Below are 23,071 nucleotides of genomic sequence, written 5' to 3' on the forward strand. Positions count from 1 at the left end.
GATGCATACTCAACCACGCCAGCCACGTCTGCAAGTCACTGAAGAAGAACTGAAGCCAGAGCCTCTGCCCTTAGAGAAGGGCTTTAGTCAAACAGTGCTGATGTTATTCACCTGACTAGCAGTTCGGTTAATTATCAAGCCAGGCCTTATCTGTGGGAGAGAGAACACTGAACCACAGAATATGTTTAAACTGTACAGTTCCCAGGGAGAAATGCCTAATCCTTATCTCTTACTTTTATTAGAAGAAGCAGTACTTTTCCTAGCTTAAAAAATAAAAAAAAAGAATCAAAGCATGTGATGTATTATTAATGAGATGCTACATTTTGACATCCTGATTAGTTTTTAATTAACTTGAATTTGGCAACTAATTAGCACATTGTGTTTGCTGGTGTTTTGCTATTCAATTTAGCTATTGGTCTGAAGATGGCCCGTGTGCGTTTTCGGCCTCCTCAGGCAACATCTTGTTGGAAACGTTCCCTCTCCCCTGTTTGTAAACACAAGCAGCTGCTAGTTTCAAAGCTGCCATAGGCCCAGGCATCCTCCCAAACTCATTAGGCTGCACCTGCCTCCACTTTTCCCAGAACAGGTAAAGCAGTTTGGGCTTCGGATGACACCACTTTTCCCTAGCGAGGCTGGGTTTTGAAAAGATGCGTGTTAGCATCCACTCCAGTGGTCAGGGTGGGGAGGAAGGGAGCAGTGAGGAAGGATGCAGCCCAGCGGAGCAGGTAAGTTTGCAAACGCGACGGATTCGTTTGGGACCTGTTTCTTGCCTCTGCTCTGCTCTGCAGTGAAAGCTTGCTTTTCCTGGCTGTGTTTCTGAACTGCAGTCTCTTCCAGTGCTGGGGGCGGGGTTGGCCACTCCTGGTGCCTCGGGGGTGTGTCATGTCTCTGAGTGGGACTGTTGGCATTCCCCTTGTGGGGACTCAGATGCGCGAGGCCTGTCCTAGGTCAGGTATGGTCACACTGCTTCCAGAGGTGTCTGAAGCAATTGTTTATGGTAAGCCCTATTCCCATCTCTGAGAGGAGGGTCCTTGGTGGGTTCCCTTGCCCTTGGGTGTGAGCCCTTCATCATCGGGTTGAGATCCAGGTGGAACGACATGTGGTGTGCACATTGCTGGGGCACGGGGTGATTGATCGGTGGTGTTTCCATGGATAGGTAGGAAGATGCAAATTCCCCTTCTGAGGAAGGTGTTTCCTCCTGCGGAGAGTTCTTGTGCTGGCCTGTAGGTGGCGGACATGTGCTCCTCCTAGTTCCTGGGAGTGACTGGACAGGGCCTGTGCCCCTCGGCAGATCATCAGCAGGGACTTTTACAGTCTTGCTCAGCAGAGAGGGCTCTTTGGTGTGGACCCTTGGCCGCTCTACCATCTTTCTACCCATTGCCCTGCCTTTTGCCTCCTTCTTCTTCACCCCTGCCCCTGCCACCTGCCCTGTGCTCTCTGTATCTTAAGGCATAGAGAACCTACATAATATTTGTTGGCTGAAGAATACCAACTGCACTTAATAAGGCTTTTCTGTGCATCAGCTCCAGTTCTCACAGCTGAACTTGGAATTTATAAATAGGCCAACTTTACAGATGAGGTTACGTTGGCTAAAGGTTATGCGTGTCATCCCCGTGGCCTGTGGCTAGTGTGGCAGTCAGGACTTGAACCCAGGTGATTTCAGAGCTCATGTTTTGTAACAGCAGGTGGGTAAATTCTAAGCCTGTATGTGCAGGTGGAAGGGAGCAGAAGAAGAATGAGAACTCTGTGAGCTGGACCCCAGTCTCTGAAGGTGCTGTGTAGCCCATGGAGGAATGGCAGGCAGAGACACTCAGCCCTCTGTCCCCTGTCGATACTGGAATGTAGCCCTGTGAGTCTGCGCACAGAGAAGCATACATGTACTGCTGTGTCAAGTTATCAATGGAGTATAATTGCTTCCAGCTGTGCTATTGATCCCCCATCTTTGCTGCTAAGTTGAGACTCACTTAATGGGTATCTTGGCCGAATTGACACTCTTCAGTCACGGTCATGATCACAACAGTTTGTGTCAGTACTTAAGACGCAGTCTTGTTCACTTTTAAGCTTCAGTCTCAAACTAGACTGAAAGCTCTTTTCCCCTATCCTCCCAGTGCACGCGGCTTTGGAAGGTTGGAGGCGGATGGGGGCTTAGTGACTTGGCTTCCTTGCTCATTTCTTGTTCTGATGCCTAAGCTTCCATAATTGTGGCAGCAGAGAGAAGCAGAATTTGGCTGGTGATAGATTTCTGTCTTCCTCATGCGTGATTGCTGCTGTCCCTGGGTGGGAGGCTCTGTGTGCCCTGCTGACCAGGGACTCACCCCCATTCTGCCCCCAGGGCCTTGGTAGTCTTCTGTGAGATTTGACCAGTTCTTGCAGCTTGTTTCTAGCTGGTAGTGTTCACATCCCATCCCCCTGATCCAGGCCACCCCTTCCTCCCACGCTGAAGTGGTCCCGGTAAGGCTCTAGACCTTGGTCTCTTGATCCCTCCATCATCCACCATGGACCCATCAGGAATGTGTGGGTTCCAGCTTCCATTTGCAGTAGGTAGAACAGGACCTCACCTGGAAGTCCCCCACCATAGGATCTTGCTCAGCTTTTTGAGGGCCCACAGGTGGCCAAGAGGCAGATCTGCCAAGTCTCTGCTAAGCAGGTATCCAACTGGTGACTGGCAGGCCAGAACCCCCACTTGGGGTGATTGTTTTAGTGCCTCCTTGCCTTTGATTGCAAGGAGCTCAGGGACCCCACCTTCTTGTTCCTTGGTGAGGCAATCAAGAGCCTGTCTGTGTGATCATCAAATGTTACCACCCTCCCGTCCCCTCTCTACTGTGCTCCCATCTAGATCTACTTACATTGATTTGACAGGAAGTGGAGGAGGATGACAATGGTGTTTGGTGCTAAGACTGATTCAGAACTTGTACCATCTTGAGGGAAGCCGACTGGCCCCAATCTTTGTCAACATCTTGAATTTATAATGCAAAGGTGCTTCGAGCATTTTACCCTCAAATGGGCCTTATTCACAATGTCAGGGTTACAGGAACCACACTTGACATACTGTTAAACTGTAGGAACAGAAACCATTTATTGAGAACTCAACATGTGCCATCCCTGAGCTAAGTGTCACACTATTTTACGTCTTACTTAATCCCCCGCGCAACTTGGTGGGGTCAGTATTCATCTCATCCCAGTTTTACAGAGGAGGAAACTCAGGCCCCAACGGGTTAAGCTCCACATGGGAAAGGGAAGTTCCACAAGGTCAGCAGTGGGTAGGCTTCTCACATCTGCTGATTCAAAGCCCTGATGTGTCTACGGCTCATTGCTACCCGCACTTCTAACGACCAGCTTAACTACTAGAAAGCATTATAGTGTTTAAAGAAATAATGTAGTTTTAATGTTTTTTGTTTTCCTTTTGAAGACGGTGGAGTGCCTTAAGGCTCTTCCTGATGAAAAATAAAAAACACCAGCAGTTGGAAAGCCCCATAGGTACATCTCCACCCCTTCCCAGTGACTAAAGCTGGTTCCAGACCCAGGAGGGTGTATGCACCTGTGCTTGGAGTGTTGCAGCAGCTCCGGTCCTGCCCCGACCTGCCTGTCAGAGAGCTGCAGAGCCTTTGTTCCGGGGACAGACAGCAGAGGCCTGAGGAGAGGCCGAGGGCCCAGCCAGCCCCGCGGAGATGCTGCTGGTTTGAGGCACGTCCTCTTGACTGGACCTCTTTGCCCCCTCATGTTCCCAAAGGTGACACCTATCCGTCTGCTCTTGGAGACTTGCCTGAGCCCTGTGAGCTGCGCCCTCCCTACCTTGGGTGATTTTCAAGGTCCCTTCAGCTCCTCTCCGACGCACACAAACCTGTCATGACCATCTGCAAACTTGTCTCCGTTAGGAAGTATGGCCTTTATCCCTGGGACTTTTACAACAGTGGTCTCCAACCCCCGGGCCGATGACCGGTACCGGTCTGTGGTCCATTTGGTACCGGTCCGCAGAGAAAGAATAAGTAACTTACATTATTTCTGTTTTATTTATATTTAAGTCTGAATGATGTTTTATTTTTTAAAAATGACCAGATTCCCTCTGTTACATCCGTTTAAGACTCACTCTTGACGCTTGTCTCGGTCACGTGATACGTTTATCTACCCCACCCTAAAGGCTGGTCTGTGAAAATATTTTCTGACATTAAACCGGTCCACGACCCAAAAAAGGTTGGGGACCACTGTTTTAGAACACCTGGGGTTCATGCCTCCTGGCCCTGAGCCCATCTCCCTATATTGGAGAAGCAGAGGTTTGGAGGTGTGGCATCCTATTTAGCTCACCAAATGTTTGCTGGGTAAATTCTATATGCCAGGCACAGTGCTAGGCACCGGGGTGCACAGAGAGTCGAGTCAGTCATCCAACTCTAGCCTTCATTTCAGTTAATAAGAGAGCTGTGCTCATGGTACACAGGGTCCAGTGGTGCCCAAAGAAAAGCAGTGACCAGCTCTGTCTGGGGCAGTCGGGGGGTGGCTTCAGAGAGGCAGTGACGTTTCCCTGGGGCTTTACAGGATGTGCAGGCATGCACCAGGCAGAAAAGGAAGGCGAAGGAAATCTAGACAGGAGATGGGGCGTAGGTAATACGATGGGGGCAAAGGACTCTCTCTTAACAGAGGCAGCGAGGTCCCTCCAGATGCCTCCGGGAAGGAGTGCTTGCTTTTGAAGTGGAATCGGTTGCTGACTTGATGAGCTCAGACCTGGGTTTTCTGCTCTGGTGTCCAGAGACCTGGCTGCTGCACTTGCTTTTCCTTTCATCCCGAGCCAGAAAGCCTTTCTGGACCTTTCACGGAAAAGCAACAGGGGATCCTTTTATTTTCCTCCTGCTCACATCACCCGAGTTTGGCAGTGCATGTGGGGCCGTTTCTGCCCCTCGCTAGAGGGGCTCCGCTCCTACCCCCTCAAGCCATTACCCCTGTGGGTAGAATCACTGACAGCTTGGCGAGCAGGACACAGATGTCAGGTGGAAAGTCACACAGTGAAGGCAGGTGGTGTGGAAGGCCCAGCTGGAGGAGTAATGTCACACAAGCCACCTCCCGATGCAGTTGGGAGGGCCTTACACCACCCGCCGTGGCCTCGGGCGATTGAACAGGGAGCCGGGAACTCTGTAGTTGAGGCCGCCTCCCTTTGGCTCCGAATCCCTTCTGTTCTACAAAGCGGGTTTCTTTGTATTGGAGGATCCCAGTGCAGTGCCTTTGTAAGCCAGACCTGTGGTTTCTCTTCAATAATGTTGAAAGAATACAACTCTCCTGTTTGTTCTACCCTTGCACCCAGATTAATGCCAGCCAATGGGAACAAAGAGGTCAGTCAGAACCCAAAGAAATGAAGAGTCAAGGCCATGCAGAAATCGGATGGAAAGTGGCGTGTCTCGTAGTTTGTTCTTCCGTCGACAGGGGGGCGGCCACATGGAGAGAAAGGGGAGCGGGATTCCTGCCTTGGTTTAGACGCCAGCTAGCCAGCGTCTCTGTGGACAGGCCTGCTGTCTCTAGGTCTACGTTAGTTTCCTTCTGGAGATGTCAAGAGGGTGAGGATAGTTGATCAGATACAAAACGATACTCCCCGTCCCGAAGTTTTGGGAAATGTCATGAGGGGAACACCTTTGTAGGCTGGCAAAATGACATTTTGTTTTTAGACTGCCTGCGGAGCCACCAGGCCTCATGAAACACAGGCCAATGACATTTAGAAATATGCGAAGAACACGGTTCTAGCTATTTTGGATACTGTCTGCTGTGCACCACCCATTGCATAAACTGTGTGGCTTGCACCACCAAACAGAGCCTTCACCACTCTTGAGTTTTATGTTCTGAAAAGAAAATTCAACAGTCCAAACATCCACCAGCCTGGTGAATGGATAAACAAAATGTGGTATATCCATGTCATGGGCTAATACTCAGCGATATGAAGAAACCAAGGATGAATGCTCTAACATGGACGAGCCTTACATGCATCATGTTAAGTGAAAGACACCAGTTGTGAAAGACTCCGTAGTACATGATTCCATTTATATGAAATGTCCAGAAAAAGGCAACCCTATCCAAACAGAAAGCAAATTAGAGGTTGTCTGGGAACGATGTGGGAGTTGAATGTATATGAGCATGAGGACTCTTTTCGGATTAATGGATGTATTTTAAAACTGGAATGTTATGGCTGACCTGTGGTGGCGCAGTGGATAAAGCGTCGACCTGGAAAGGTGCTGTTTGCACCGGCCCACTTTATTTTATCTTTTAAAAGATTTTATTTATTCATTTTAGAGAGCTGAGGTTGTTGGTTCAAAACCTTGGGCTTGCCGGTCAAGGAGTTGATCTCCTGCCCCCCCTTCTCTCTCTCTCTCTTTCTTTCTCTCCTCTCTAAAATAAATTAAAAAAAAAAAACTAGAATGTTACAAATTTACTAAAAATCACTACACTTAATTTATATGGATGAGAATTATACCTCAATAATTTTTTTTTAAAAGCTGTTTAAAAAACAGGAAGATCACCATTGAGTTTTCCCTAACAGGAGATTTTTCATGACTGATTTTCTTCTTGACACTGTGCCTGGCACAGGGTGGGCCTGCGGGGAGAACGGCCGGCCGCTCAGCTTTCCTTTCGGCAGTGTCCTGCGGAGGCCGCAGGCTCAGTGACTGAGTTTTCTGAACCACAAGGGGAAGGACTGAGCCAGGCAGTGTCCTGGGGGCTTCGACTTGCTTTGCTGTTTCCTCTGCCCCTGATTCTCGTAGCAACCTGGTGGGAAAGGCGCTGTACGCACCGGCCCACTTTATTTTATCTTTTAAAAGATTTTATTTATTCATTTTAGAGAGAGAGGAGAAAAAAAAGGGGGAGGGTAGGATACATCAACTCATAGTTGCTTCCCGTATGTGCCTTGACCAGGCAAACTCAGAGTTTCTAACCATGGACCTCAGCATTCCAGGTTGATGCTTTATCCACTGCACCACCCCTGGTCAGGCCAAGGATCCTTTATTTTCTCTCTCTCTTTTTTTTTTTTTTTTTTTTGGTATTTTTCTGAAGTTGGAAACGGGGAGGCAGTCAGACAGACTCCCGCATGCGCCCGACCGGGATCCACCCGGCACGCCCACCAGGGGGCGTTGCTCTGCCCCTCTGGGGCGTTGCTCTGTTGCAACCAGGACCATTCTAGCGCCTGAGGCAGAGGCCATGGAGCCATCCTCAGTGCCCGGGCCAACTTTGCTCCAATGGAGCCTCGGCTGCAGGAGAGGAAGAGAGAGACAGAGAGGAAGGAGAGGGGGAGGGGTGGAAAAGCAGATGGGCGCCTCTCCTATGTGCGCTGGCCGGGAATCGAACCTGGGACTCCGGTTCAGGCCGACACTCTACCACTGAGCCAACCGGCCAGGGCCACTCTCTTTATTTAATTTATTGATTTTTAGACAAAGAAGGGGGTAGGAGGAGAAGCGGGAAGCATCAAGTTGTAGTAGTTGCTTCCTGTATGTGCCTTGACTGGGTAAGCCCAGGGTTTCAAACTGGCGACCTCAGCATTCCAGCACCTGCCCATTTTAAAGACGGCAGAACCGAGGCTCAGAATTGAATCTTTTGAATGTGCAAAGTCTGTAAATGTGAAGGGCTACAGAGATTTAAACTCAGGTCTTTCTACTTGAAAAAATCAGTGGTGACCTTTATCGTGAAAATTTTGCCTCCTAAGAAAATGTGTGTTTATGGGGAGCACTGTGCTCTTTGACAAATAAAAAGATGTTTTAGGGGATAATATGATAAACCATAATGAGTACTGATGACTTAATGACCATAGGAGGTAGAGAAAGTGACACACCTGGCTTCTTGTCTACCTGGCATTGGGCGGGTGGGTTAGGAGGATGCTGAAATGGACATGGCCACTTTTGCTGTGAAGAACCTCTCAGCCCCCTGGATATGCTGACTTGCAAGTTCTTCCCTTCTTTGTTTTGTTTGCATGGTTTAAAAATATGTATTATGGAATGTTTGACACATTCTGTAAAAAAGGAATACTTATAGAAAAATAAAGAATACTTATATGACTACCAGCTAGCTTAATAAAACATTATCTGGTATGCTTTTAAAATCACCACACATGATGAGTACATAAGCAAGCCAAGTTATACAGTATTAGGAGACCAGGCTTTGAGCCAGGAAAACCTAGATTCAAATCTCAGCTCCACCATTTAGTACCTTGGGAGGTCATAAAACCTTTCTGAGCCTCTGCTTCCCTTAAAGTAAGAGAGGGATGATAATACTAACTTCCCGGGTTATGGGGATTGAATGAGATCTTTCACAGAACAAACTTAACCTGGTACATGCTAATTAGTAGTCGCTCTTGTTATTATGAATAAGTTATATATAATCTGACAACAATTAATGGCACCAAGAGTCTTACATAGATTCCATCTATTCCATGATTACTTTCTCCCTCCAGTGAATTTGATTTTGAGGAGGAATTGTCATGTTTCCCAAGTGCCATGCCAGCTTATCAATTGTCTCATCTTGATGCTGTCCTTGGCTCGCATCACTGTTTAGCTGGGTGACTGCGGGTGAGTCACTTCATCCTCCGTTTTCCCTGGAGTAAAAGGAGCCGGCCGTACCGTGCTAGCCGAGCCCCCCATTCTGTGGCCCTGCTGCACTTGCAAGCACATTGAGCAGCAAGACCAGAAGCAGCCACAGGTGTGTGATTCTCATTTGGTTTCCTGAGAATGGAGCAGGAAGCAGAGTTGAAGGGTTAAAAGCTGAACTAGCCAAAGACACTGGGGATGAGCTACCTTCTTGGGACTTTCTCTGCTCTCTGCATTGCACACGGTGGTTTCTAATAAGCATCCTGATTTGTCCAGGTCAGTCCTGGCTTACACTTGTCGTGTGCTGTCATTAAGGGCTCCACCCTCTTTACTCTCCAGCATATTATGGTTTGCATGATAAATGATAAAGTCCCCATAGTAAAAATTCTTGTTTCTAAGGCATGAAGCTGGAGCTATGTGGGAAGCTCATACAGGATTCTGGGGCTGCGCTCTTCACGTTGTAACCACGATCAGTGAAGGACTTCATTGTTTGCAGCATGCTTTCACATAAATGCTGTCATTTGATCTGCAGAACAGCCTTGTATCATGGGGCAAGCTGTGTCAATATTGACAGTGAAGCCCAGAGAGATTAAGTGACTTGCCCAGGGTTGCACAGCTAGTAAGGGGTAGAGTACCGACTGGAACTCATGACTTAGGTTTTCAAAAGCTGTGTTCCTGCCAGATTTGTCCAACGATCAGAAACTGCTAACTCCCAAAGTAAAGAGTGAAGGCTGGGTTCTAGGAGTTTGTGTTGTCAGTTTCCCCGGAACCTGGAGGCAGGTATACTTCAACAGGAAGTAACTCAGCCTGCTCTAATCGTCAGCTCTCACCCGAGGCACTGGGCAGGCTTGCAGGTAATGGGGCCTGTGTCTGAAAGGACCCCATTCATACCTTCTGCTCTTCACCTGGTCCTTGAAGGAAATTCCTGTTCCTTTATCAGCAGCCTCTTCCCCAGCCTGGGGCTAACCGGGGATGTGTGTTAATGGTGAGGCTTCCCTTCCTCTGACCCCATTCCATCATCTTAGGGTCTAAGCAAAGCACAGACAGCCCCCAGAGTTCCTCCCTCTGTGTCCCTCGTGCCTGGTGGCCCCATTACTTCACCCTCGGGGTCAATTTAGGCTGCCCATCGCGTCTGGCGTTAAAAGACCCGCACACAAGGAAGGGGTGCCCAGGGAGAGCCAACCTTGCGCCCATAGCCTCTGCCCGTGAATGACTGTTTTATTTCTTCTCTGCAGCTTTTTATGTGTGTCTTGAGGCAAATGCATTTTAACATCTGAAAAACTCCATCTGGAATAAAAATTTTCTTATCTTCACTGTACGCTAATTTCTTTAAATAAGGGGTAATTTTGCGTGAGTCCCTCTAGCCTATCCCCTCACCCTTCCCAAACTGAAATTATTTATCCAGCAGGCAAGAGAGACGCAGAGCCTGTGTGTGGGGGAAGGGTGGTTAGGGAAAGCAGTGCCAGGATTTGGGAGTGGGACAGCAGCCACTGGGCACCCGCCAGGTGGCTGGAAGCACAGAACCTGGGCTTGGCAGAGCCCCGCGAAGCCCAGTGAGTGTTCCCCGGCCCTGGAGAGCTGCTCTGTGCCAAACCGCTCGCCAGGCCCCTGGAACAAGCACGGTCTTGCTCGGGACTCGTACTTTTTTGGTTGTGCACTTACTGAGAGTTTCCCCCGGCCCTTGCCAGACATCCAGTTGCTACTTGCTTCGTGTATCCACTCTAATCCCAGCGGAGAGAAGAAGCTACTTTCTGTGTGGTTTAGGCCTGATTTTAATTGATTGGGGTACCCATTACCAATGTGTTCAGGAAATCTGTCATATCCTAGAGGAATGCCACTCACGGGGTGGGAGTGGGGGGCTGAAGCAGCCCACGGAACTGGAGCAAGAAAGGATGCTCCTCCTCTGACTCCCCTCTCTGTTGTCTTGCAGAAATCAGGAATGGAAACCTCAAGGCCATTCTAGGCCTCTTCTTCAGCCTCTCCCGATACAAGCAGCAGCAGCAGCAGCCCCAGAAGCAGCACCTCTCCTCGCCACTGCCCCCTGCCGTGTCCCAGGCGGCCGGGGGCCCCTTCCAGTGCCAGGCTGGCACTCCTCAGCAGCAGGTGCCAGCCACTCCCCAAGCCCCGTGCCAGCCTCACCAGCCAGCGCTGCATCAACAGTCAAAAGCACAAGCCGAGATGCAGTCCAGGTGGGGGCTCCTTGCCAACCGGTCCTTCCGCTCTTTCGGGGGTTCTGTTTCACACCGACCCCATTCTAGCCTGTGTCAAACGTGTGTTCTATTCGAGCCGCTTCAGTGCTGAGAACAACTATAGTGTGTGAGGAATTCGTGTGACCTTGGAGTGGAGGTCTCCGCCGGTGCGTGGCAGTGATGTGTACTTTTTAAATCAGAATCACCAGCATCCAAAGCTCATTAGCTGCTCCTGCTTTAAATCTGGCCTGTGACACACACATGCTCCTGTGCCGTAAACAACCCCTAAAATAGACTTCAAACTTCTTTTATGTGCTTGCCTAAAAGCTAGGTATTCCAGGTTATATGTGTAATTTTACTGATTGGAGGCCAAAGTTGTCCCCCAGCCGATAGCACTGCTTTGCCAGAAGAGAAAAGTCAAGAACGAAGAAGAAAGATGGCAAGAGGTCCTTAGCGAGCAGCCGCTTTCCCGAGAGGGCCGGCAGCCCCTGATGGGAGCAGTTACCATTAAATGTGACCGTAGAGAGTTAGTAGCCTTGTCAGCGGGGCCCTCTGCTCTGCAGGCTTAGGGCCTGGATTTTTTTTTTTTGGTGTTCCCAGAGGGACTGTGCTTCCAGTGGGACTTACCATATAAGGATGTACAAGCAGAGGGCCAGAGTAGTTAATGTCTACTGTGTTGCAAAGGAAATAGTAACTCTGCGAAAGATCACCTTGTAAAACATTTGCTTTAGTGGCAGGAAAAAAAAAAGGCAATTAGAAATTAGAAAGTTTTTGACTCAGTCAAGTTTGAGGAAAGATCCCAATAACTGTTGTTTTTTTTAAGCTGTTAACCTTTAGTCACTGGTCAAATTAACTGCTTGATTTCATTTAATATGTGCCAAAGAGTAACGGCCTTTTTCTCCCAGTCCCCAAAGTACCAGCATTAATAATCACAGGGCTTCTCGCTCACCTCCACGCTCCTAGTAGCCCATTGTAGTTGGGCAGAGCACAAAGCGGTTCAAACAAAGCAGGTGCCTTATGGAAAATTCTTTTTTTTTCCCCCCCATGAGAAAGGCTATTTTCCAATTGTGATGCTGTTAAAACGAGCAATGATGGATGGGATGTAAACCAGACCTCCTAATGAACTATCCAATTCACATTATGGAAATCTGTGGGCTAGCAGAGCTGCCTGGACTAGCAATGAGGGAGGAATACGGCCTGGCGGCCCGCCTGTGCACCCTTGCCCCAACAAGCCATAATCTAATCAGAGATTCCCTGACCGCCTGGGTCACGGCGTGTTGAGGGCATCGTTTCCCGCCCTGATCCTGCAGGGTGCCTGGTCCCTGGAGGATAACTTGCCAGGGGAAGGGTCCTGGGGGAAAAATAGGAAAAGATCTGGGTTAAGTTGTCATAACTGTTATTGAAGTTCTCAGATCCTTGAATCTGCCAACACACATTTATTTAGTGTTTGAATGACTTTTGTTGCCAGACCTGGTTCTAGGCACTTGGGAGACTGAGGGTGAATGCGATAGCCAAGGTGTCTACTTTCTACATTCTACTGAAGGAAACAGGCAAATGGGGAGAGAAATATCAGATAGTGGTATAGTGGTGGTACATTAAGATGATGGAATTCAGAGGGATTGGGATGATAATTTATATTGGGTTGATAGGAGGGTCTCTCTGAGGACACGATACTGAAGTTGAAATATGAATGACAAGGAATGAGTCACATAGGTTTTAGATGTGGAATAGATCAGGCAGAGGGAGCAGCTGGTACAAAGGCCCTGTGGTAGGTGAATCTTGACAGGTTGGAGGAGCAGAAAGGAGGCTTGTGTGGCTGGACCTCAATGGATTAGGGGAGGTGGGAGGTTAAAAGGTGGCCTGTGAGCAGGGAGGGCTGCCACTGTGCACGTGCAGGACAGTGCAACCCAGTGGTTCTCAAACTTTTTGAAGCCGGGCACATTTAAAATCCTACAAATAATTGTAGGCACACTATATACAAATTTCTAAGAAATATTTTATAATAATTAAGTCAAATATTAAAGAAAAATTATATAATATAAAGTCCAAGTGTGCTTTTAGGGTGATTAAATGAAATAAATATGACAAAATTAAATTTATTCTGACATAAAAACATTTTTATGTTACATTTTTTTTGAGTTATGCTTTTAGAATTTGTAAAAAAGAGGGGTTAAAAAATAAAAAAGTTATCTTTTTATATCATATATATAGATACATTCTTAGTAAGATTTAATAAATTTGGCAGGTCCTGACATGAATGTGTTAAGATTTTTCATTCTTGTGTTTATGAGAAACATGAGCCTGATGTATCCTAGCAATTTCTTCAATGTTTGGGCATATATTTGAAAGGCAAACTCTCATTTCCTCATCAATATATTGAAGAATTCCTCTCTTTTTGCTCTTAATTGTGTTGAGTGCAGAAAACCCCCACCATACATATCATCTTAACTTTACACCAAATAAAGGATAGAAGAAACTTGCCTTCAGTCTTTCCAGGGAACATGGGGGGTAGTGTAAAACAGTGGTCCCCAACCCCTGGGCCACGGACCGGTACCGGTCTGCAGAGAAAGAATAAATAACTTACATTATTTCCGTTTTATTTATATTTAAGTCTGAACGATGTTTTATTTTTAAAAAATGACCAGATCCCCTCTGTTACATCCGTCTAAGACTGAACTCTTGACGCTTGTCTCATAAGTTCGACAATTATATTTAAAAATAGCACAGTTTTTACGCCGGTCACATAATTTTATTTTGTGCATTTATCTGTCCCACCCTAAAGGCCGGTCCGTGAAAATATTTTCTGACATTAAACTGGTCCGTGGCCCAAAAAAGGTTGAGGACCACTGGTGTAAACAATCCAGAACCACAGCTTAACAGCCTTTTGCAACCTAATTAGGCAAGTGAGGTGGGGGGTTGGGCAGACTGTCAGTTTACAGCCAATTCCCCACACCTCTGTCCCCCAAAAATCTAAACTCCAAAAACCCTGTTGATTTTTTGGTCCCCAACAGGCACATATGTCTCTGGAATACCATAGGGCGCACCTGGAAATCTTCTAGTGCACACCAGTGCGCCCTGGCACACACTTTGAGAACCACTGGTGTAGTAACCATTGGCCCCTGCAATTGAGCAGAGCTGCGGCCCTAAGGACAGGCCACAGAGGGCTGGCTGAAACTGGATAAAAAGTTTATATTTCATTCTAAAGGTGATAGGAAGCCACTGGAGAGTCTTAAGCAGGAGATAGACTTGATTTGGTGTCTGGTTTTTAAAAAGTCACCTTTGCTTCTTTGTGGAGGGTAAGGCTCTGGAGAGAGAGAATAGGAGGAAGGACCCCAGTTAAATGGTTTCTGTGGTCTTCTAGATGATAGTGACTGAGGTCAAGGTGGTGGAGCAGATACAGAGATGGATCAACTCAGGGCACTTTGGAGGAGGTGAGCCAATAGGACTCACAGCCAGACTGATGGCCGGAGTGAGTGAGAGAAGGCGCGGAGAGAGCCTGGCTTCCTGGCTCGCGCACCGTGGGAAACCAGTGCTCGGGGGCGAGGAAGCCGGGAGAGGATACGTGAGCACCGTGCCTCCTCAGCAGAGGGGCACAGAAGGCATTCCTCTTGGCCGCAGAAGACTTGTTTTCTAGAGCGTCTTGTCTCACTGCCTGGGGTTCCAAGGAGCACGTGTTGAGAAATATGGCTTGTGTCCCTGAGCCAGGCCAGCCCGAGGCATCTATTTCCATGGCAGGTGTTAGTTGTTTTTTGTTGTTGTTGTTGTTTTTTAAGAGCCAGTTGTTCCAGTCAGAACACCTCTCTTCCAGTAAGAAAAAACATCCTGCTATTAATAAATGCTTTACCTGAAGAAGAGCCACACTCACTCAGGCCAGATGTTTATCCAGAGCGGTTCCTGCCATCGGGTGCTGACGGGGCCGCTCTTAGGACTTGCTGTCCGTCCTCACTCGTCTCTTAGATTGTCCAGATTGGATCGCTCCTGCAGATGACTAGTTTCATCCATTTTATACTGGTTCTTTTCCCTTTTTACATCCAGAGGCTAATCTTATTTTCCAGTTTGAGGGATTGCATAGTCCCTGCTAGCATTCTGGCTATAAATTTTAAAAATAGTAAAATTGCCTCACTGGCTCAGTTCCATTGTATTACTGTCCCCACATTCTGCCTATGATACCCACAACTCGAAGGGTAATGGCTGACTCCCTGATCATCGGTGTCAAATGTTGATGCAAGCCCCAAATGCCAACGCGGCTTTGGTCCCGTGTTTGAGCTTTGCCACATAGGAACATGCCTACATACTGTGCCTCTTGGAATAATACATAACTAAAACTTGGCAACTTTTTCATGCGTTTGTGAAAAGAGGAGTCGTTGAAGCTAGCCAAGGAGATTTGAGACATTAACAAGAAGGAATCAGAGCACCATTTACAGTGATGGCCACGTGGAAACGCCCCTTCACCTCTTTACTGCAGCTCTTCTTATTAATCCATGAACTGGCCAAGAACTTGATCCACATCCCACCTCTTAAAACTCCTCACCAGTCTGGAGTCCTAGAGAGGAGCTGAGACTTGCTGCCTTCTCTGCCTATATCTACCTTAAGTATCCTTAGTATTCAGCTGTTTAGGGAAAAAACAGAAAATTCCTTGAGTTTATTTTATTTTTTGTCTATTCTCTTCTGTTCCTTCCTTCACTTCAGAAGGAGGTATAGAAAGTATTCCTCTAACTTAGCCACAGAAGTCTCCTTAGTTTATAGAGCCAACATTGTATTTCTGGCGACACCCACATGGCAGCTCCCGCCTTGGACCCTTTAATGAACATGGGATATAATATATATTGGATGCAAGGAAGGTATTTCCAGGTGAACTTTTTCTTTTCTTAAACCCAATCAAGATTCTTCAGATGTACAAATTTATAGTCCAAAGCCCAAAATTTAGTACATTCAAAACACTTTAAATGATCATTTTTATGTCGCCGAGAGCAGAAGTTTCTAAGACCAGCAAAACTTGCAAACATCTATATCCTTTTTGGGTCAACCTTATGGGACATTGAGAACATTCATCAGAAAAGCACCCTGGTAGAATAAGCATGTAAAATAGAAGCATCTAAGTACTTTAGAAAGATAAAAAGTGTTTTTATTTTACCTGCCAGTGGCTCCTTTCTGTAGGGTTGTATTGTGGGAGGTGGGGGGAGGCTTTATAGTGACTGGTAGGAAAAGTAAAAGATATCTGGTATTTAAAAGAGAGAAAAAGGGAGAAAGAAAAACCTCAAAAATGTTTTGGCAATCCTGTAGTGATTTTTTCACGTTGGAAATTCATCAAATCAGAAAAGTTAAACCTGCCTGGCCTGTGGTGGCGCAGCAGATACAGCATCAGCCTGAGACACTGTGGTCCTGGTTTCAAAACCCTGAGGTCGCTGGCTTGAGTGCAGGGTCAACAGCTTGAGCGTGGGATTGTCAATGTGAGCCCAAGGTCATTGGCTTGGCTGGAGCCCCCGAGTCAGGGCAGGTATGAGAAAGCAATCAATGAACAACTAAGGCGCTGCAACTACGAGTTGATTCTTCTCATCTCTCTCCCTTCCTGTTTCTCTTTCTCAAAAAAAAAAAAAAATCAATCAATAAAATAAAATAAAGAAAAGCTAGACCTAGAACGAAAGGTGCATACTGTGGGGGAGCAGGCCGTGGGGAAGCCAGGAGCGCTGCCCTCATCCCAGGGCTCCTGTTGATTATTTGTATGTCTAATGATCTTCTCTCCCCTCACTCAGATCTTTTTCTCTTCCTGTCATGCAGTGCATCATCCAAGGACTCATCTCAAAGCAAAATCATCCGCTTCACTCTGGGTCAGAAAAAGATCTCTAGGTTAGACTTCCTGTGTGTCCTGCAAAGCATGGTTTCCACCCAGCCCGCTGTGCCCTTCGTTCCGGCTACGTCTCCTTCTGGTCCCTCTCCCCGTTTCATGTCTGCAGTTCGAGAAAACCCAACCCGCTTTGGCTGACATTGGACAGTTTTGAGAATGGGTTTGGGGTTGTCGGGTGTGTGTGTGTGTGTGTGTGTGTGTGTGTGTTGGGGAGAAGGGTTGGGGAGGGACAGTCTAAGTGAGGTTGAGGTGTACATAATGTTCCTGCATTTCATTGATTTTGGCTTTGATTGCTTGGTCCTCAGAATCCATTCTGACTTAGGGAGAGGTTGAGTGTCCAGGTTTTCTTAGTGATTTGATGATGAGTTTGGCTCCCTGCTCTGTCCTGACCCTGATCCCACCCACCTCACCTGCATCTCACTTGTGTGTGTTGTGCTTTTTGTTTTTGTTGTTGTTGTTACAGTTACTAATGTAGGACTGGTTTTCTCTTGAGTTATACAGACCTGAAGCATGACTCCTACTGGTCAGAGGAGGCAAAGCAGTAAGGCAGCTGTAACTCATGTTTGTCTGGGTGCTCTGCGCCGTGCAGAGAGCACCTCAGTTACCTGAAATAAAGAGTAGGCTTGCTCAATAACTAGTTCTCTTGACTCGGAGTTTGGTGTCCTATCACCGCATGCTAGGCGGAGCCATTCTAGGGTATGGGAAATGCCAGTTACATTGCTGTATCTGCTCTTGTTTTAAAGGAATCAACTGCTAGCATTTCTTGAATGCTGCTTGTATGCCAGTTTGAATGCATTATCTTATTTAATTCTCACATCTTATTTAATTCTTCTTGTGGTAGGTCATATTATCATCCCCATTTTACAGGTAAAGAAACTAAAATTCATGAAGTTTTGTAAGTTATGCAAAGTCACAGGGCAAATGGAAAAACCAGGGTGTGAACCCCTGTGCTCAAAGCCCAGCGCCCTCACCTTTCTCACTATGCACACTTCTCCCTTCCCCTCCTTTTTCAATTCTGGTATGTATGTGGTTGTCGAGGCTGCTTTTCAAACTCTTACGTTTCAACTATTCCTCCCAGCCTTTTGCCTCGTGTTGCCCATGTAGCATCTTAATAGGGAGAGACTCTCCTGCTCATTGTGACTAGTGTTGATTTTTCTTTGCATTCTCACTGAAAGTTAAAGGGATACTCCCTTTCTGCCTGTATTCATGTAACATACACACTGAACGCCCGCTCGCTGCCCCACTCCTCAGCTCTAGGTGCCTTTTCTAACTCAGGTTTACTTAAGTGCGATCACCCTGGGAGACCCCACTCAGGATCTTCCTGGCAGGAGGTGGGGGGAGAAGCTTCTCCATAGAACGAGTCAGCAAGTCGCCCAGACCTGATTGCAGGATGAGTGCACATCCCGGAGCCTACATTCATCACTGCATCTTGTTGCCACGTGTCGCAGTCAGTTCGGGCTGCCGTCACAAACCGCCATTGACTGGGTGATGGAAACAGAAGATGTTATTTATCCCTGTTTTGAAGCCTGGGATGGCTGGGGTCAGGGTGCCAGCAGTTGGGTCCTGATGCAGCCCCTCTTCCAAGTGTCTAGACAGTTGTGTCTTTGCTGTGTCCTCACGTGGGGAAGAGCAGAGAGGAAGTGAGCTCTCTCTTGTCTCTTCTTAGAAGACACTGATGCCATCATGAGAGCTCTACCTTCTTGACCTAATCACCTTCCCAAAAGCTCCATCTCCCAACACCATCACATTGGAGATTAGTACCCAGGGCTTACATCTGAGTTTGGTGGGGGTATGGGGAGGGACACACAGACATGCAGCACCATGCCAGTGACTCGGTTCTGGAACAGAACACGAGGCACAAGCCAGAAGACACCTACTGCACTGGCACACGGGGTTCCTATTGTGTGTGTGTGTGTGTGTGTGTGTGTGTGTGTGTGTCCGTGTCTACAGATGTCCGTACACAGGAGGGGAAAGGAGAGAGGTGAGTTCAGAGGACACATGGGCTCCAGTGTTTGTTCACACCACGTTCTTAGTTCTGGGAGATAAAACAGGAGCTAGCTGGGAAAAGATCTGACTGAGACACATGCCCACCCCTTGTATGACTTGTTACGGGGCCCAGCTCGTGGACGCAGGCAGAGGTGGGGAGGCACTGGGAAGAGAGGAGCAGCTGGAGGATGAGGGTGGTCTGCCCTGCCTCGAGGGTTGGCTGGGCGGGGGCTTTCACGACAGCCCTCCTCCGTCAGGTCATATCTTTCACCTACATATTTTTTAGATGCATTTGGTGACTGATGAGGCCAGTAAAGGGGGAGTCTTTGTTTCATTATTTGCCTAGTCTGACTTTGTCTTATTCCCCACTTCCTTCCCCACCCCGTCTAGAGCGCAAGCCTGATGAGCATTTGAGCATCGAGCGTCAGGCGCCACTAAGTGTAGGAGTGAGTTTGGTTGCAAAAGAAACAGCCGTGCCGGCTCTGGCTGGTAGCTCACTTGGTTAGAGCATTGTCCCAATATGCCAAGGTTGCAGGTTCGATCCCTGGTCAGGACATGTACAAGAATCAAGCAGTGAAGGCATAAATGAGTGTAACAACAAATCGGTGTTTCTCTCTTCTTCTCTCTCTAAAAATCAATAAACTTTTAGAAATTAAAAAAGAAAGAGAAAGAAAGAAGGAGCCCTACTCTTTCTAGATGAGTAGGACACCTCTCCCAGAGCTCAGGAAATAGGTCTTTGATTCACATGCAGACACCTTGAACTAAATACCTCCAGATAGGCATCAGGGATATTGAGCTGGGTGAGAAGCCTCATCCTTGAATCTAGATGCAAGAAAGGGGCTTATGGAGGGAATTGATACAGAAATGAAGAATTTTCATGTATTTCTGCCCTTGACCACTGTTATTGTCTCTTGGCATCCCTGGTGAGCCCATGATTTGGGCTCATTCTACTGGTGGAAAGCAGAGAAGCATAGTGGCTGAGAGTGCATCTTTGTATTTAAACTGGGTGAAAGCCTGTTTTCACCACTTACTGTGTTACCTAGGCAAATTATTTAATCTCCATGAGCCTGTGTTTCCTATTGGTAAAACGAGATAGTCCTGCCTCACAGTATGATACAGCTGACATACAGTCACTCCTGCTCCTTCAATACGGGGCGTGTAATCCATGCACCATCACCAGCAGATATGTTGACGTTGGTGTTTTGGGTTGACTTGGGCAAGGTAAGGCAATAAGGCCACTTTCAGCAAATCCCATGCAGTTGATCTTTATACATGACTGTCTTATGGAGGGGAATCAGTGGGGCTAGAAATTTGGCCCAGCTGCTGAAAAGCAGATGCCACGGAGATGAGAGATTTCGCATTTAATCATCTTGTCTAGCAAAAAGCATCTCTGATTCTGATCCCCGCCCCCCATGGCCCTGAGCATGTGCACACAAGCTGCCATCCTTCCTGGGAGGGCCGTCTTCTGCTCCTGGCCTTTGAAGTGGTTTTGGGGGGGGAAGAACAGCTTTCTTCCCATCAGCACGTACAGTGCATTGAGCCGGGATGCACTTGCAGGTTACGTGCCAGGAGCCGCGGCTTGACCGCCCTGCCTGCTGGGCTCTGCACATGTCGGAGGAATTGCCCGCGGCTCCAATAGCAGCAGGGCTTTTCTTCCGCCTCTTTGTTCCACCACCTCCCTTAAACTTAATTTTTTTAAAAAAAAAATTAAGTTTTTTTAAGCAACATGTGCATGTTTGAAAGAACCCATCTGTGTCCTCTGCCATGTTGTGACTGGGTTTGGACATGGAATGATCCTGAGAAGTGGAGTTCTTCGGCCAGAGGACCTGTTGGAACCCTCTGGTGCTATAAGTGAGGCGGGGTGTAAATGACGCAGGGCTGACTGGCGGCGAGGCGGGCACCCTGAGCAGCATCTGCTGTGTGGTACCTGCAGCTGTTCCGCGCGAGCGAGACCCAGCTCTTCAGCAAGGAGGGATTCTAATGAACAGACAGCAGCTGCTTCCAGGCTGGAGCTTGATAGAAGTTCTCCTGATGCACATGGATGTTAATGATAATGAACTTCAAAAATGTTAGCCAGAGGCTGAGGGTCTGTGTCACTAGGAACTAGAAGATAGCAGTTCCGCTCTAGCTCTGCTTTCAGGCTCCCTAATTAATGCCTCACTGCCGGAGGGCAGGACAGAGTCCAAGCTTCGTACCAACACCCTCTGGCCCTGCCTGCTCCTCGAGCCCCAGCACACAGCTGACCTTTCTTTCCTCTACTTTTTTTACAGGCTTCGCTCTGCATGAGACCTCTTCCTCGCTCCATGACTCCCTACCCTCTCGCCCTCTACTCACAGTCCCGTTCCACGTGTCACATCTTCTGTTGGGTTGCTTGTATTGGGAACCTTTGCTGAACAATGGCCAAGGTTATTCTTTTCCTTCTTAAAATTGCTTCTGAACTTTGCATCATCTTTTTTCAATATGGGTGTGATTCAGATGTCATCTAGAGCCAATCAGCTCCTTAAGATCTGGATAGCGTTGAGCTAGAACGCCGTCTTAATCTGTTGGGTAGAATACCACAGATTGAGCAATTTAGGAACAACAAAAATGTATCGCTCACCCTGCCGGAAGCTGGAAGACCAATATTAGGACACCAGCATGGTGGGTTTTGCTGAAAGCCCTCTCCCATGTTGCAGACTGCTGACTTCTCACCTGGTGGAAGAGGCAAAGTAGTTCTCTGGATCCTTGATAAGGGCATTAATCTCATTCATGAGAGTTTTTCCCTCATGAACTACCGGTAATCACCCCTGAAAGGCCCTATCTCCCAATAACATCACATTGGGCATTAGATTTCAACATTAATTTTGGGGAACACAAACATCCAGACCATAGCAAACTCCTCTAATTTGTAGAAAGTCCAATACCCTCCTTGTGATCACTCAGGTGTCCTAGGATCTCACAGTTACCCTGTGGCTTGAAATTCTCTGTTTGAAGTCCTGTACTTATAACTGAGTCTGAATTAATTCAGTTTGTAAATGGACTCGCCATCCTCCCAAAGAATGTTTTGGTTCCCTTGTGGGTTGATCCAGCTAAGCTTTTTTTCTTTACTTTCCACTCGCCACACCTTCATCCATGGCCTTTGTGTGTGAGGTAGACTTGGCTAAAATTCCAGGGAGGTGAAGGGGGCTTGTTTTGGAGCAGCAGCTGCTAAACCCATTCACAGGAGGTCTCCAGTCTTCAAGCTCCGTGTTGACATGGCTGTCCTCTGAAACTTGGAAGAAATTACTAGGTCTTCATCCAGTGTCTTCGTTGGGTCAAGCTCAGGGAGCTGTCCTAATGAGGGTATAATGGTGTTGGGGGTAGAGGGTGACATGTTGGCTGGAGTGTTGGTGGCTTTTGATGGCTAAATATGTGTCAGCCATCCTTTATTTGCCATGTCAGCTACCCTCAGGGCCTTCAGAGAACTCCTCCGTGTCTCAGGAAACCCGGCCCAACTCTGCAGCCACTTGAGGGCTGTGTCACTCCCACCAAAGGAGCCCCTCTGAGTCCTGACTCAGTGAAGAGAATCGGACAGATACCCCCCCGTGGGACAGCCAGGGCTGGCTTAGTTACCCCCAAACCAGGAATGTTTCACTCTGGGCAGTGGGGCCCACAGGTGGCTGAGAGGTACCCCAAGTGTGCAGTCTGTCAGTCGGTCACAGATCCTAGGTGAGGCAGTTTCTGTTCTGGAATGTCCCTGAGGGAGAGGACGAGTCCTGTCTGCCAAAGCCTGTCTCACCTCTCTGAATAGGTTGATTCCGGACTCTTCGCAGTGGCTTTTGTGTGGCTCTCTTCTGCTGCTTTCCCCTGCGCTCATCTGTGTCCTCACTTGCCTGGTTCCGTCTGGTCCCGCCGCATGTGTCCTGTGTGGCAGTGCCGACTCCTGCACAGACCCACGGGCTCAGCTGAGAGGAGGGAAGGGCAACCGGCATGCACTGGGTACTGACAACAGGCCAGACTTGACGTCCCATTTCAAGTTTACAGCTGTTCCCTTGGGAAGTTGATTTTTGTCCTAAAAGTTATATACGAAACTTGAATCTTCAAGAGATGACAAGACTGGTCCGATATCATGTGGCTGGAAAAGGCCCAGACTGCCTTCCTAACTCGAGGTTGTGCCATCCCATCTTTGCCTGTTCTGCCTCTGTAGAAGCTCTGTGCTGCCAGGAGAAGCCTGTGCTTCAGCCCCAGGTCAGGGCAGTGAGGGCTTTCCCAGCAATTCGGAAAGGAAAGCACCTTTTCCCTCCTTGCTTTTTGCTTCCCTGCTCTTTATGAAGTCCCCACTGGAGTAGAATGCTGTGACCTGTGTTAGCCTGCACCCCTGAATACATCGCTGTGATATCATCTTGGAACAAGTCTGGAAACCTTTTCTAGGCCTTTCTGAACATAAAGACTCCCACCAAGTCCAGCCCAAAGGAGCGCCCTGCCCTGTTTGTACCTACAGAAGCTCTGCCATTGGCTGTGACTCCTCAGCATGGCCGTGGAGGACC

The 23,071-nt window shown here is 47.9% G+C and overlaps 1 protein-coding gene across 7 annotated transcripts in view; it reads left to right on the forward strand.

Moving 5' to 3' along the window:
- Positions 1–23,071, forward strand: part of NAV2 (neuron navigator 2) — a 405,016-nt gene that overhangs the window by 161,685 nt on the left and 220,260 nt on the right. For 5 of the 7 annotated variants that reach the window (XM_066251118.1, XM_066251119.1, XM_066251121.1 and 2 more), the window contains exons 5-6: positions 10,477–10,735; positions 16,514–16,582. In XM_066251118.1, coding sequence (XP_066107215.1) covers positions 10,477–10,735; positions 16,514–16,582 — 328 coding nt within the window. The remainder of the gene's footprint in view (positions 1–10,476; positions 10,736–16,513; positions 16,583–23,071) is intronic. The other 2 variants (XM_066251120.1, XM_066251123.1) reach the window with 1 other exon arrangement.

Source organism: Saccopteryx bilineata, chromosome 1, assembly GCF_036850765.1.
Source record: "Saccopteryx bilineata isolate mSacBil1 chromosome 1, mSacBil1_pri_phased_curated, whole genome shotgun sequence".
Taxonomy (NCBI): Eukaryota; Metazoa; Chordata; class Mammalia; order Chiroptera; family Emballonuridae; genus Saccopteryx; species Saccopteryx bilineata.